Here is a 15622-nt window from a genome sequence, read left to right on the forward strand (position 1 = left end):
AGTGATTTAGAAATTCTACTCTTCTCAGCAAGAAATTCTTTAAAAAGTAGTAGTTCTTCCAAGAGAAACAAAGAAAATTCAAGTCTGTCTAATCCTTGAGTTCAAAACTCAGGTTTAAATGCACAACTTCCAGAATAATATTCCTTAAGAAAGGTACTAGTGCATCTGCATAGCACATGTATCTTCTCATTTTACATTGAAACTCTCAATACTAATCTTTGAGGCAGAATAGTCTTCCTGTTATTACTGTTCCATCAAGTTAAAACAATGCAGACATTGCTTTAGACCAACAGCTCCGTTGAGGCACTAGCTTCATGTTTGAGGCTTCACAAGTCTGAGAAAGAGGTCAAATCAGTTTGTCACTGGTACCTTATCCACTCTATAGAGAGATGTATTTTAGGACAAGGTTACAAAGAATTCTTTGCCTTGAGCTTCAATTTCTGCAGGAAACCCTCCTCCATAGTCTCAAGAGAACCAAGCGCAGTGCTTCAACTAGAAAGCTGATATAAATGAGCATATTAAAACAGATTTGGAATAGGAAAGTGAACAGTAAGAAGCAAAGAAAGTTGGTGCAGGAACTAGAGTACAAGCATCACACCCATGGGATCTGGACTCAGTTATCAGCTCCACCTTCAGTTTCCAGAGTGACCCAAGTAAACTACCATCCCCTGAGCCTCAGGTCCTAATTTGCAAAAGGGCAATAATGGGAATTTGTTTACCAAGAGCATTATATAACTGAAGATTAGAAGATGAACTGATAGGAATCACAAGGCTGTTTTATTTCTGGTATTCTGAAGCAGTTGTATTTACTATTCTAAAAGAATACTGGAAAAAAGGGCAAAGAAGTCATGTTGTTCTACATCCCAGTATAAATCCCTCTTCCCCCTAAGAATTGAATTACATCAAAATACTTCAATAAAACCCCATATTCTGATATTTTGTAAACAAAAATTTTAATCTTTAAAAAAATTGCTTAGTGCAATTATGTGTACAAAAGTATTACTAAATCAGAAAGAGGACACAAACCACAAGCATGAAAGAAAATGCATTTCTAGCTTTCCAGCAAAAGGTAATCATTCAAAATATGCAATTTCTTCCAAGTATGCCAGCACTAAAATGCATCTTTAAATGAAGTTGGCATTCATAGTGAACTTGGTTTACCAAGCCATACATGAATCCTATTTAGCTGCAGAAAAGCTGAAGCAGGGGCAGTGCAGAATTCTTCTCCCCACACTACTCTGCCCACAACCTCCCATCTCAGCTTTTGTAACCAGTAACATGTTCTTAAACTGACCATTTAGAACCTGCAACTAGCCAAAACATGAAATCAACCCTCTTGATGCCTGATGAACTGTAACTCGTCATCCATCACAGACACAGAGAGATTAATGGTACCATGATCATATGAAATGTAAACGTTAAAAACCATCTCCTAATTTCTTCTAAGCTACATTTTCAGTTTTTGTGCACGAAGTTCTACATAGCTGTATGTGAATATTCTCTAACAAGAAAAACACACAGATAGTAGTCTCAAATAGTCACCTGCAAACCAAGCAGATAAAATATTTCACTGGGGCAAGCAGAAAAAAGGTGTTAGGTTGTTAGGGTTTTTTTTTAATGAGGTATATTTAAAGGGCACATATTTTCCCTGGCTTCAGCATATAGTTACTGGAAAAGCATGCCCTAATTATAACTTCCTAGCATTTGGCTCATTTCCAAACACTTGAAAAGAAAATACAAGTTGTTTATAAAATTGTTTTTCTTGTTTATTTTAAATGAAGCTGGTACAGACAATGTCCATTCAAAACCCACGTCCCAGGCCAAAAGGTACAAACAAGAGTGTCAAAGTAACACCAGTTGTCTGCTGCGAACATTCCTGCACGAATACCTGCGTGTACTAATTGCTATATGAAGTTAAAATGCTTCTGGGCTCTTCTGGCAAGATTTAAGAATCGTTAGGGTTTTCATTTTTATGTCTTCAGCAAAGCCATCTCTGGAGCAAGGTACAGATGACAACAGTTCTAGCTTTTCCATTTCCAACTTGATAATCTTCGTCATTGGGCCATCAGCACAATTTATGCAAAATAGCTCTGAGTTATGGATACACAATTTCTCCACAGTTTAGTTCTCTGAAAAACTTCATCTCGCACTGAAAGTTATAGTCCAGGAGTGAAACAGTCACACATCAAAACTTCAGGGCAGATATGGAAGTCATTAAGAACACTCGCCCACCTGGCAGATCTTACAGCCTTCGTGCCTGAAATGCACGAACCTAGTGAACATACAAATGCATGTGTGTACATGTATTTCTAAAGGGGAAGGCAGAAGGGAAGAGGGGAGCAAGGCTGCAGTCGGATCACAGAAGTTCAGCACAATGAAAACAGAAACAATAGTGTATAATGAGCACGAGAATTCAAAATACCAGACGCTTGAAAATAAACTCCCAGAGATGGGGTGCCAGTTTCAATTCAGTGTTGAACACCACATTACAAAAGAACTATTATTTAAAAATAAAAAAGGATTAAGGGGGGAGAAAACAAACAGAAGGATCTAAATTGTTGAGTGACCCCCCGTCTGTTCCTGATAAACTTCAATCACATCTTCCTCCTCCATCCCCAGCTGCAAGAACAGAAAAAAAAACAGCATATAATTGTTATAAAACTGGTATACTGAATTCAGAGCAGGTCCTACACATGTTATACAATGGTTTGTTCCTCTGTTCCCTCATAACTCAAAGAGGTGAAAAAAATTTTAGTTGCCATCTCACTAGCCAACACTCATGATTTTAGTCCTTTTCCTTCAGCCTTATACATATCAGTCAAAGAAAAACCCTTATCATGAAGTCTAAATCCACTTGTGGAACAGTACACATCAGCCTGGAAGTGGCTAGCTTTACATTTCTCTAAACCCCTTCTTCGGAGGCAACAGATGCACAGGAACATAACCATCATCACAGTGAATGCATGAGCTGTACAGCCACATGAATTATATATAGCACACAACTAGCTCAACAAAACAGCTAAGACCTACAGTTTGCAACTCAAAGCCTGGTTATGACTGCTCTCTTGAAGAGGGTAACTTGTTCAATTTCAAGGTACACAAGTTTAATTTTTCAGAAGGTCATTATTACAAGCGTTTCTTCCTGCTTTGACATAACAATTGGTGGTAGTCACTAGACAGCAGAAGTAGTCAGTTTTCTGTTTATTTACACTTTGATCTAATAAATGTGAATTAAATGCATATTTATTCCAAAGTCACAATGAAGTTCTAGCTCAACAACTGGGAAATAACCCTTAAGTTTTTTTTTCCTTTCTGTCTGATATGCAGTGACTATACCCTCCCTTCTGAGACAAGGTTACACATGAAGGTCCAACCAATCTTTCTCAACTGCATACTGGTCTTATTAAAGATCCTAGGTTAGACAAATGTAGTCAGAATATATTTAAATACAGTCAACAAAGTTGGCTATATTTAAAGAAACACTTTAATTCTGGTTAACAGTCTAGCAGAACAGAGCAGTTTGGTATTTAGTTTACCCAGGGAACTATGTAGCACATATTCTAGAAAGAAACTCACCTCCTTGGGGGTATGATTATCAGTAATTCTCTGACCCTCGAAAAGGAACCTGAGTGAATTCATTGGAACACCCTAAAAAAGGAACAGATGTATAAGAAAAAAAACCCCAAAACTTACTGAAACTTGTATGGATTTACAAGAAAAACATTTTTAATAAAAGCAACACATGTGAAAGTCAAAGAAAGTGTTAGTTCCTGTTACACAGAGAGCTCAGCTATTCTGTTGCAACCATGTAAACTACAAAGTGACTCAAAGAGCACGATAGTGCTAAAATACATGTTTATTCCAAAGTCTCACTGGAGTTCTATCTCAACAACTTGGAATTTTACTTAGCTTCCCCCCACCATCTTTGTTTATTTATAATTACTGACTACGCCCTCCCTTCCAAGACATCACACATGAAGGCCCAGTCTTTTCTGAACTGCACATCAGCCTTATTAAAGATTCTAAGACAAGAGGAATATGATGTTTACTTCATCAACTCCTATCCTTGCATTCCCAATCTTTTATCACCACAGGAAGGAACAGAAACCTCTGCAATTATCAGTTCTGCAAAAGCTCTACACTGGGGACAAGAAAGAGCAGAGCTGAGGGAGAGAAAAAAGAATGAGATTCAAGCAAGAAGAAAGGAGCATCCAAGCCGTAAACCAACTTGCCGCATGTCTGTGGTACAGTGTGCCTGTGTTACAGCACAGTATCACACTTCATCTCAACAGATGAGGCAAACACGTCATCTTTTTCTTCTCCTTCAGGTTGTGAGCAAAACAAATGCAAGTGGAATATTACCAGTCTTGTGCATCAATTAGATCTCAGAAGCACTGTTGCAAACAATTAGGTAGAAAAACTCACAGGAAACAACAGCTCTTTACACTGTTCCAACAATCCCTTCTGGCCATGTTCATGGTTCCTTTATGAGAGACAGGCTACTTGATACCAAAAACCATACTGACTACTCATCATGAAGGAAATCACAGTCTCTCCAGAACTCAGCCCAGAGATAGATACACCTGTGCTCATTCCAACAATTATTTCTTTCTTAAAAAAGAAATCCACACATACACATATTCATCAGACAGTGAGACCGCTGCATTCATTATTTCCAAGAAAGTACTTCAAGTTTTCAAGTTTTTCAAGTTAATCACAATTTTAATCATTTAGATTCTGCTACAAAGATGCTTGGTGTTTAATCCTTTCTTTCCTCCTATTTCAAGAGCATAGAATAAATAACCCTGTCTACAAAAGACTTCCACTGAAAAGTTCAACTTGTCTTAAGGTATTAAAACTCCCAAAATATTAGTTTTTAAGCCACACAAGGTATCTATCCCCAAAGCTGGAGGTAAACGAGGCCAGAGCTCCTGGAAATAGCAGCAGTGAATCCACAATATCTTCACTGAATCTGGAGATCTAATTTTGTTCCATAACAGTAGTTACTATTTACCTACATTCACAATTAATTTTGCAGATTTAACTCCAGGCATAATAGCTAGTGTTAATCAATTACCATATCAATGGCTGTAACAATGCCTAAAGCAGCTCTCATCCTGAACTGCAGTATTCTACAGCTTTAGGGGAATTTCACCTGGAGATGGGAGATTTTACAGGAAACATAAATGCATGCCCAGGCATTTTAAAATGTAACTTCTGCATCTTCTGAGCAGCCACCACATGTTTTCAAACAGTAACTTACCACAAAATTCACAACTATCTTAAATAGAAATACCTTTACTTGTCAGAAGAAATGAGGAGACCCATTGTATTTGTACTGCCAGATACCTTTTTTTCTGGTAACTAGACAATAGCGTGACTGTCTCAACAAATGTCTTTATTTGAAAAAACAGTGAGAAAAGTAAAGCTAAAGTGCTTGGCTTTTTAATGATCTTTTAAAGACAGTGGCATTGTTTCACAAACCTGTCTTTGACAGTATGATTCTTTGAGTTTCTTGAGGTGTGTTGTCATTTTCACCTTGAAGTGAATTTCACTGCTGTCCTAAGAACAGGAAAGAAAAAAGTTACTCTCTTTGTAGTAATTGCTTATTTTATCCATGCTGATTTTAAGACTCCTATTAAGAAAAACTTATGTAAAATTAACACAAAATGCAGCTTAACTATCACCATGTATACCTCGGTGCATCATAACGTGAACCTCCAGGATGATTTATCAGTCACTAAATTCATCATGCACTTCCACAGAAAGCTCCATTTTAAAACAGATGGCATAGTATAGCCTTAGGCTCACTGTGGAGGTTTTTGATTTACAAGTACAAAAAAACATTTATGGTTCAGTCTGTGCTTCCATCTTTACCCAGCTGATGTACTTATGAAACACAAACATACATATGCAGGGGACTTCTGCTCGAAGATTCCAAAATAGACAAGTTAAAGCTTGCACTTCAAAATACATACAAACCTCATTCAATTAATTATCTAAAAAGTTAGGATGGAGGCAGACTTGGCAACACACCATTAACCTAAGGAGAATTCTCAGGTCTCATTCTATAGTCCTTACTGCCAGCTATAAGATACGAGTAACTACAACTGTGAAAATGCTACAGATAAAACACTCTGCAAGACATTCTGTGCAAAAATCACGTGGGTCACATTCAGCTTTTGAACGTGTTATCATTGCTGATTAAAGCAGCAACAGGTAAGCTAGTTTGAGTTAGTCCTACTTGAAATCATCTGTCTTCAGTAAAAACAGCACAGTGATCATGCTAATACTCCATAAACAATACTGAGTTAAGCCATATGAGCTATAAGCGCTCTTTGCACAGAAGGACTTCTGTCCAAGAAGGATCTCAGCTTTCATATTCCAACACACGAATTCAGATTTATAATCCACCATTATCATCTGCCAACATCAAACAGAATCCCCTTCCTATCCTTGTCCAAGAAAGCTGACCTCATGCTTAGTGTACTTCATGAACTCTGAAGACCTTCATTTATTAATTTTGCAACATGTTTCATTCATACCCTTGGATAAATTAATGCCTCAGTGTATCAGGTCCCCTTGTTGTAAGGCTGTGATCAGATTGACCAAATCCTGAGTCATAAGGATAAATTACTCAAGCTTTAAGAAAACAAAACATCACAAACCCAAACAAACAACAAAAAAACCCACAAAACAACCAAACTATCACAGAGAGTACCCTAACACACCTTACTGGCAATTGATCAATAATTTATGGCAGTGGAGGATCCACAATGAACTGAAAACACCAGCTTTCATTTATTCATTTCTACAACACAAAAACTCATATCTCCAACAAATGTTGACAAGTAATTATGTAAAAACTCACCTGCCCAATGACTTTGAGTTTAATGTATTCCCCTTCTTTCTTATCTCCCAAGTCCTCAGCTGAAGGTTTTGCTTCCTGAAAGAAAAACATTTAAAAGATCAGTTCAAAACTTTGTTATTTTCACAGGACAGTATGACAGCTGTCATCCTCTTTATTACTCAGATTATGGAAGGCACTTTCTTTCTTTCTCTGTGTGAAAACAACAGCATCATAGTACTATGAAAAGGCTACCTGTCTGTGAAGTTTGTTTAATGATGGAAGAGAAACACTGTGAAGAACATAAGAGATGCATAAATGATAAGCATGGTCTTATACCACTAATTCCTAATCAACAAGCAGACTGCAAAAAAGAAATACGGGAAGTGTACCAAGAAGGTCAGATATTTGACAGATAAAAGAATACCACAAGGAGACTAAGCATTTGTGACACCCTGTCAGTGTAAAGAGAGTGAACCAAACATTTTTCAGTCTATTGCGCCAACAGCAGCCACTACTTTCAAAAGCATGGTCTGTCACCATCTTTTCTATGGCAACACAACAACATTAAGTAACAGCTTCCTTTCAGCATGTTTGTTTTAAGAACACAATTCTTAAAAGTTGCAGTTCTAAGAACTATAGCGTTTTAATATTTTTTTCAGGATAAAAATTAACTGTACAGACAAGTTTTATTCACTTGCTTCATTGAGCACTACAGCCGAGCAAAATGGTTTAAGTGTTTGCTCTGCAAGACATGAATCAAGGACATCAAAGTTTTTGTGTCAGCTGCTGATAGACAAGTGAGAGATCAGGCACTACTAACCCCATCCCTTGCCTGCCACTATATAGTCTGGATCAGGCCTCAGTTATGTTCTACTGCAGCACAAAGGAATTTTACACAGACACCGCCTCAGGTCCAGATGGTGCTTGATGAAATCTTGTGAAGTAATTAGAAACAAGGATACCCTGCTGATCATGCTTCAAATCTTCCTGTATATCTTCCTGCTTAACACAGTAGACAAAACAAGCAAAACACACGTAAGTTTTCCCAGCCCTAAAGGGGCTGTTTGCCAAGTATACAGAAATATTCTTTGTTTGATTGAACTTTAGGATCAAGCACCAAACCCACAAACTAGCTTTCTGTATTAAGTCCATCCATATATGTCTCTATCTGTATTAAAATGGCAGATAGGTCTTTTCAAGATTCGCTTCCCCCTTAAAAAAATTAAACATGCACAACTCCTTCAAATGTTAAAAAAAAGTTCAGGGAATGGCAAGGAGCAAAGCCTGCAAGCACCTTCCTTATCTGTATCAGTATCCATCTGGAGAAAAGAAGGAGCCTGCTATTTGTATCAGTTTGACTCACTGCCTCAAGCCAGATCCATTCAGTTTCTGCAATGACAAAAAGGATGACCCAGAAGTTCTATATGGATAACCCTGGTTTCAAAACTGTTTTTTTTTTTAAACACCTACCTGACACAATGTGGACTACTGGAACTGATTCATAACCCTTTAAGCTCAAATCCAACCACTGACCTCAAGCTTTCAAGAAACCAAACACTCTCAGGTCTCCAAGCAAGTCACTTTTGAAGTGTGAGTCTTCCACAGCACAGCAGCTGTGCTCCCCACCAAAGTTTTCCCTTTCTAACATATCTAAACTCCAGCCTCCTGGGCTTATTTGCAGGAACAAAATATACACTAGTTTCCACTCCTGACTAAAAGGAGAAACAAAACCAAGAATCTGCAAATTGTTCTTATATCTTGCACAAACAACAGTTTTAATTTTTATATGCAGGACGGGCAGCCTCTAGGAACTGGGGAGATTCAAATATCTATAGATCTGAAGTCTGTAACTTCAAAACTATCTCCTGCTTTGCTATCACTGAAAGAACTTGTAAGAACATCCTGTCCCTTTATATGACATTTCAGATCAGTCACTGTCTTAGTTTACTTTGTATAAAAACCAAGTTGCATAACAACATACCTCATGAGTAGAGGCATCTGTAGCAGTTGATAGAGTTCTGTGCATTGTAACAGATCTACCTACAGAGCTTTCCAAAATAAATCATCTTGTACAAGGTATTACAAATCATCACAGCTACTATGACAGTGCCTCTGGCCAGCATGAGTGGAAAGCAGTGACTCATAAGACGTTTGATTCCTACCCGCAGGGAAGGAGGGCTCTAGTACTAAACACACATAGAGAAAGGATCAAACAGTAGAAAAATGCAAAGGGATCTGGAGTTTTGAAATGTAACACCATAAACATGCTTGTTTAAAGCCCCAGCAACCTCTCACCCATGAAATAGGTGAAATCTGAGCTGTAATTTCAAGAAAAGTAAGATCAAATCAATGTTGACAATCCCAATAACTGAAACTTAAAGAAAAAAATAAAAAGCCAAAATGTTTGAAATTGGACCACAACAAGACCCAGCAAGTCTGAAACAGCTCCCTGCATTTTGTCAGTGAGCTATACTACGCCATTCAATGCCAAATGGTAAAGCCAGCACAAAAACACTTAAGAACAAAGAAAGCAAGGAGACTGCAGTTACTAAACTACAAGCATTCACTAACAAAATCCTGGATCAGCAATCTGCAAGCAAAGCCTCCAGACTGACGCTCACTGTGAAAAAAACTGGTGAAAAAAAATGATGTTTAGGGTATCACATGAAACAGTATATAAGAAAAAGGACTATCATACAAACAGAACAGCAATACCACAGAACCCCACATTCTAACTTTTCATTAGATGCTTTAAGTTTTTAAGGCTCCCTATTCCACAGTTTTCCTAAATAGCACAAAATGAGGCTCATAGTACTCACGTGTTTGTATATCAACATTAAATTCATGACCCTAAAAAGCACATTTTAGATGAAACACACTGGTATTGCTATTGCAACTAACGAAGCCACAAAACAAATGCTGTAAGGTAGTATATTGCAAATTTTGTTCTCCAATTTTCTTAAGTGCTCAAACTATAACATCCAAACCTGAAAAAAAAACCACCCTGTATTCAGCACATTTTAGATAAGCTTTAAAAAAATAAACAACAAACCCCAAAATTACTAGAGGAACAGGACTGCAACACACTTAACACAGTAAATACAGTTACATTTGTTATAGTAGTGGAAAAGTGCACAGAAACTAAAACATTGCTTATTGACAGATAAAAATACCATCATCTAGATTCAATTAAATCAAAACCAACTAGAGACCCTTGAAAGGAGGGGAAAAACTATCTTTTTTGTTGCTAGTAAGATCCCATCAAGAATACAGGTATTTTCTTTTTTTTTTTTAAGTCTGACCTTCCTTCAAGTATTTTTCCTTATCATAAAAGTTAATTTCCTATTGGAAACAAGGTAACTAGATCAAACACACATCCCTATTTATACTGAAAAGACAAACAAAAGATTGTCGTAACTGAGGATAAATTATGTCCTCTGGTTCCAGGGCCAAAAAGACACCCCTATGAGCGTTCCACAATTTTTGGTAACCAAATTATTCCCATAGGATTGATGAACTGAGGAATGAGTTTTACAGTGCTACATTACCCTACATTATTCTATTACTTGAGCACCTGTTTAGCTGTTGTTGTACAGTTCCCCAGAAGTGAATGACATAACAACATTTAGCTTCTCTATTAGAAAAGATACCAAGGTCGTTCTTAAAAACCCTTGAAGATCTGTATCCAAAAAAGGTTATAACATACATTGGATTTTACATTCTTCAAGCAGTCCCAAAGAACAAGTATGTGTTTTGAACCTCCCTGGAGAAGGAATTACCTAATGAAAACTGCTATGTGTTAAAACATGCCTTAGTTCACAAATGCAGACAGCTACAGAGCAGGTCACATGAAGATGGGTCTATAAAACCTAGTTCAGAATTTGCTTTCTTTTTTTATGCAGCTACTTTCACAGATTTTACTAACTGGAAACGTGTCCTAATGGGTGTAGGCAGCAGCTGTGCTTCTCGCTGCACTCTCACAGGCAGAGGCACCATCGTCACCAGTTGCATTGTGCTTGAAAGCGGGGGGCGGGGAGAAAGACCACCAGCATATACAGCAATAGTTTCTATTCTCCGGTCATAATGTATCACGGCTATTCCTCAAAGCAGACACTACGTACTAAGCTTAGCCTTGTCTCTTCATACTTTTAATTTCCTGGCTGGCAACGGTACTATTTCTGACTTCACGGCACTACATGAAAAGATGTGTAGATACTGACATTATTTTTTCCGAAGTCAAACCGTCATTACAAAGTTAGAAAACACTGCCACATGAAGGCAATATAAAAATAAAGCAAAACAGAACACAAATTAAAAACGCAGTGATGTTTTCATTTCCCACCAGCAGGTCACATAGCCTACAGCAATACTTGTAAGCAAACGGCTGTACGCATGCCATGCCAAACAAGCCAGGAACTTGCAGTACAAGGAACTATTTAAGTCCCTGTTGAGAAGTCAGAATTGACAGGAACACAATGATATACAAGGATTGAAGGCAGAACAGTCTCGGTGAAGGGCAACGTGGTTATTCTAGGGAAACAACGCTCAGCTAAGAACGTCTGGGTTTTCCTCCCCTCCTTTTGCATTCCTAGGGCAAACAGAGGACCTGGAGGTCTCGCCTAACCAGCACAAAGCCTGCTCCGGAGCAAGAGCATCCTACCATGCAGCTGGGGATTGGAAAACGAAAGGAAACAAACGTTGTGCAACACAGCTCACCCCTCGCTTCACTCCCGGGTTTCCAGGGCCGGGACTGCCCCGGCGGCGATCCCGGCCCGGAGCCCTGCGAAGCCGCCCGCGCTCCTGCCGGACACCAGCCCCGGCCCCGAGTATCCCCGTCTTGGAGCCCACCCCTTGCTCCTCGCGAAGCACCCTGAACGAAGAGAAAAGGAGGACTAAAGCAAAGGGAGGAGGGGTGGCGGGTTTCAGGCAGAGTTTGGCCGAGGCCGGAGATCGGCACCCCCCTACACACACATTCCCCGAGGGCAACATTCCTCCCGGCGCCCCCCTGGCGGCCGCGACTCCACTCGCCCCAGGGCGTCCCTCACAGAGCGCGGGGCCAGGCCGGGGCTGCTCCGCTATGGCTGGGGAAGGTGAGTGGGGGAGCGCAGGCAGCTCCTCCCGCACCCCTCAATCTGCGGAGCCTGCCGCCGCCGCGCCCCCTCCCCGCGTCCAGCAGCAGCTACCCCGGGACCGCGGCGATCCGCCGGCCGGGGCGAGCGGTACTCGTACCTGGTCCGACATGGCTCGGCCCCGTTACGTGCTGCAGGCTCGGCTGGGCCACGGCAAGCGCTCTGCTCCTTTCTCTGCCCGCAGCGCAAACACAGGCCGCGGCGCGGGCGGGATTTCCGGTGAGCCTGAGCTCACTTCCCTTCCTGTGCGGCTCGGCTCGCCCGCTCCGCCCAGCAGAGTTAGAGCGGCTTCCCCTCGAGGAGCCCCCACATCGGGACCCGGGGCTGCCGCTTGCCCGGGCGGAGGTGAGGAAGCGCACCCGGAGACCCCGCGGCCCGACCCGGCGCCTGCGAGCGCAAGCGCCCTGCAAGGACCCGGCCGTGGAGATGCACCGAATGGCCTGCCCCAAAGTGAAGAAGATAGGGTTTTTTGTAAGCCCCGCTAGTTACAGCCGGCTGAATGACTGGAAATAGGGGTCTGCGCGGCCGTTCTGTTCTGCCTCGGAGAAGCCCTGTCACATAAGCTTCGTGATGAGAGCAGAGAGCAGAGCTGCGGCAAAAGTCACTGTCATTACACCTGCCTGTAATGGCTTGCTAAGGGTTTTACTAAAGGATACATTTAATAACAAACCTCACTTTTCTGTTCATGCACAGGTTTTATTGTTTTTAATCACTGCAGCAATGCAAGTAGTAGGAGACACATGGTATTGAGCAAATATACATGGAGGCAGTTACACAAACCTCTAGCAATATACTAAAGTAGGTCCTACTTGAATTGGCGCAGCAGAGTTGGGTAGAGATGTCCAGGTTAAACCACAACAAAAGGTTTGCACAAGAAGCAACATCTATAAGTAACCTTATAAAGACTACATTTAGACCTAAAGCTGTTTGGATTACAGTTAACACCCCTCTGCTACAGCTAAGGCAACTCCTGCATGGCATCACTACTGGAGTAAGTGCATGCTTTAAGTGACTCAGAAATACAAAAAACACTCATGAGAATAATAAAATAACAATATTACTATAAAAATAAATGGATCAACAGAAGCTAGTCCCATTGAAAGAGAAGATTATTACTGGAATGCTACCAGATAAGTTTTTTATCTTACAAGCTATCTTTGGGGAAAGAAACCTCTATAAGAAAAGCACACACACCTCTACAGACCCTCTAACAGTGGGTGCTATGCTCTTTTGCAACAACACCTAACACCAAAGCACCTGAGCTCTCTGCCTATATTGCTGCATTTCACTAGCTGAATGACATGTTACGAACACAGTTACACCAAGGGACGCACAGTGAAACTACACAGTACCTAAAGTCATAGGAATCAGTTTTAATCACACTTGTTAAGACAATTCCGAATTAACAATGAAAGGGAAAAAATAAAAAAAAAGCAACAAAACTTGAAGAGAAACCAAAACAGATGCTATGAAGAGCTGCAGAATATTAAGACAATATTCTCAGGCAAGTCCTAGGAGGCAGAAAAGCCAAATATCTTAATACCGTGCCAACTTCACAATAACAGCTCATTATGAGCTAATAACACTGCACAAAGCACTAAAATAAGCCATTCACAGGCTATGCAGCAACACATGATGCTAAAGAACAGAAAGCAACAAATACTTACTTTGTCTTAACCACCACAAGAGAAAGCAGTTTTAAGAGTAGAGAGTAGCCCTATTGCAATAACCCTGAAGTATCAGACTCTGGCACAAAATACTAGTGTAATTCTTTGTTTTACCGATTTTTGTAAGCTGACACGTAAATTGAAGTACCTGTACATTTGCATACACACCAAATAACAGGATCACCACCTCCCTTTACTCCTTTCCTAAGCTATTAGTTGTGGATGCCTTACCTTTTCAAGATACAAGCTACATTTGTACAGCATCTACAAAGCTGGGTTCCTTTAAGCCCACAAAAGCTATAGGAGTACATCAAAAAAACTCCCACTTCTTGTCTTTGGCAACCCAAACCTCAACACACAGTATACTCAAAATATAACATAAAAAAATGCTGTTTTAACAAGACTAAACATACCTTTCACAAATTTTTTTGCCCAAAGCCACCCTTGCTACTACAGGCACCATCAAGACTACTTGCCTTAATCTTAATTCCAAGGTGCTTTATAACTTCTCTAATTTCCTCATCTGCAACTAATCTCAGCCACCTGAAGCCAATTAAGTTAACCTCTGCTCCTTCAAATTGCAGTTAGCTGCATATATGCTTTAGGAGTCAAGAGCTGTTAGTAGTTTTCCCAAAACTACTGCTTGGTGTAGTCTGTGCAAACCTCTCCAGTCCATCAAAAACAAATTTCTTTTAAAACTGGATTTTAAGAACAACTTGCAATCTCATATCTAAGTATATTAGCTTGAGACCACACAGTGCTAGCAAACATGATGGCTACAGTGTTCTAAATCAGAGAGTAACTAAGATTAAAATTTGCTCCTCACAGTAGCAGTACCCCCATTAAGACAGCAGAACCAATACTTTAAAGCAAGGGGGAACCTGGAAGTTCTCTTTCTAGTTGAACATCATTTATTAGGGAATATTACTGGTTTTAGAACTTCAAAAAGTTGGTTATGTTATCTAAAGCACCAAAGTCTTTCACTTTAAAAAAAAAAATCTTAAGAACGATGTGAATACCCAGATTTCTCTGACTATTGGCTTATTGCTTTCATGAGAAGCAAGGAGAGGAAATGAAGGCGTGCTGACTCACACGAATGGTTGCATAAAATGCAGCAATGAATGCCTGATATAAATCTAGCCCAAGCATTGCTTGGAGCCTCTCAATGCAGACAGGAAAAACGGTATTTTCAGTGCGGGTAACCTTCAATGTGAAGTTATAATGGCAAAGGCTTTTCAGCTGTACCCTGCTGGCATACAGCTTTTCCAGCTACATAGTAAGGCCCATATATGCAGGCACAGAAGTGGGTCAGAGGCAGCAGCACGCACAAAGATGCTCTTCGCCAAGCCAGTAGGTGGCACAAACGGATGGCTTTGGACACCCCTCGCTTCTGCCTTCCCCAGACAGCAATGTCTCTATCCTGGGGACAGTGAGGAAATAAGTAGGCTTTAAAACTCCTTGTTTAAATACATGTAATTTGGCACTTCTCTTAAAGAAGCAAGGCTTTTAAACTCACACACCTGTATTTACACGCAATTAATTCTTAATGGAAAAAAGTTGTATCTGTATAAAGAACTGCGGACAAGGCCTTGAGAACAAGCCTGAAGGGTGAGACTAGAGCAGTAGAGGGCCGGGAGCGCCGGCTGAACCCCTTCACTGCAGCGGGCTGGATGCAGCGCCCCAGTGTGATGTGCGGATAGACTCCACAACCAGTTAAAGTTGTAAAGTAGGTATGCTTTTATTCAGCGCTGAGGTGCACGGGGATAGCTCCTCCAAAGCATGCACACCTCAGGGTTGTTCTCCCTTTACATTTATTCTCTTAAGGTATACATAGACATGAGGTTGCTCAATCCGCCTATACATATTTATTATCTATCCCCGCTTCATATTATAATGAGCCAGAAGGTCCTTTGCACCTGTGCAGTGCCCCTTCTGATCATGGGCAGGGGTCTCAGGATGAAGTAAATGAGTCTTCC

The 15622-nt window shown here is 40.4% G+C and overlaps 1 protein-coding gene across 2 annotated transcripts; it reads right to left on the bottom strand.

The window, feature by feature from the left end:
- Positions 1-1741: 1741 nt before the first annotated feature.
- Positions 1742-12203, bottom strand: SUMO1 (small ubiquitin like modifier 1). 2 transcript variants are annotated; one of them, XM_005144641.3, is made up of 5 exons: positions 12080-12203; positions 6872-6946; positions 5485-5562; positions 3577-3648; positions 1742-2619 (listed from the first exon to the last, which is right to left on the bottom strand). In XM_005144641.3, exons 1-5 carry the CDS (start codon positions 12089-12091, stop codon positions 2551-2553), a joined length of 306 nt encoding a protein of 101 aa, XP_005144698.1. In that variant the 5' UTR covers positions 12092-12203; the 3' UTR covers positions 1742-2550. The 2 variants fall into 2 exon arrangements, with proteins under 2 accessions (XP_005144698.1, XP_030900989.1); XM_031045129.2 differs by lacking the exon at positions 12080-12203 and having other exon boundaries at positions 6872-6976.
- Between the last annotated feature and the right edge of the window lie 3419 nt (positions 12204-15622).

Source organism: Melopsittacus undulatus, chromosome 8 (assembly GCF_012275295.1).
Source record: "Melopsittacus undulatus isolate bMelUnd1 chromosome 8, bMelUnd1.mat.Z, whole genome shotgun sequence".
NCBI classification, from domain to species: Eukaryota; Metazoa; Chordata; class Aves; order Psittaciformes; family Psittaculidae; genus Melopsittacus; species Melopsittacus undulatus.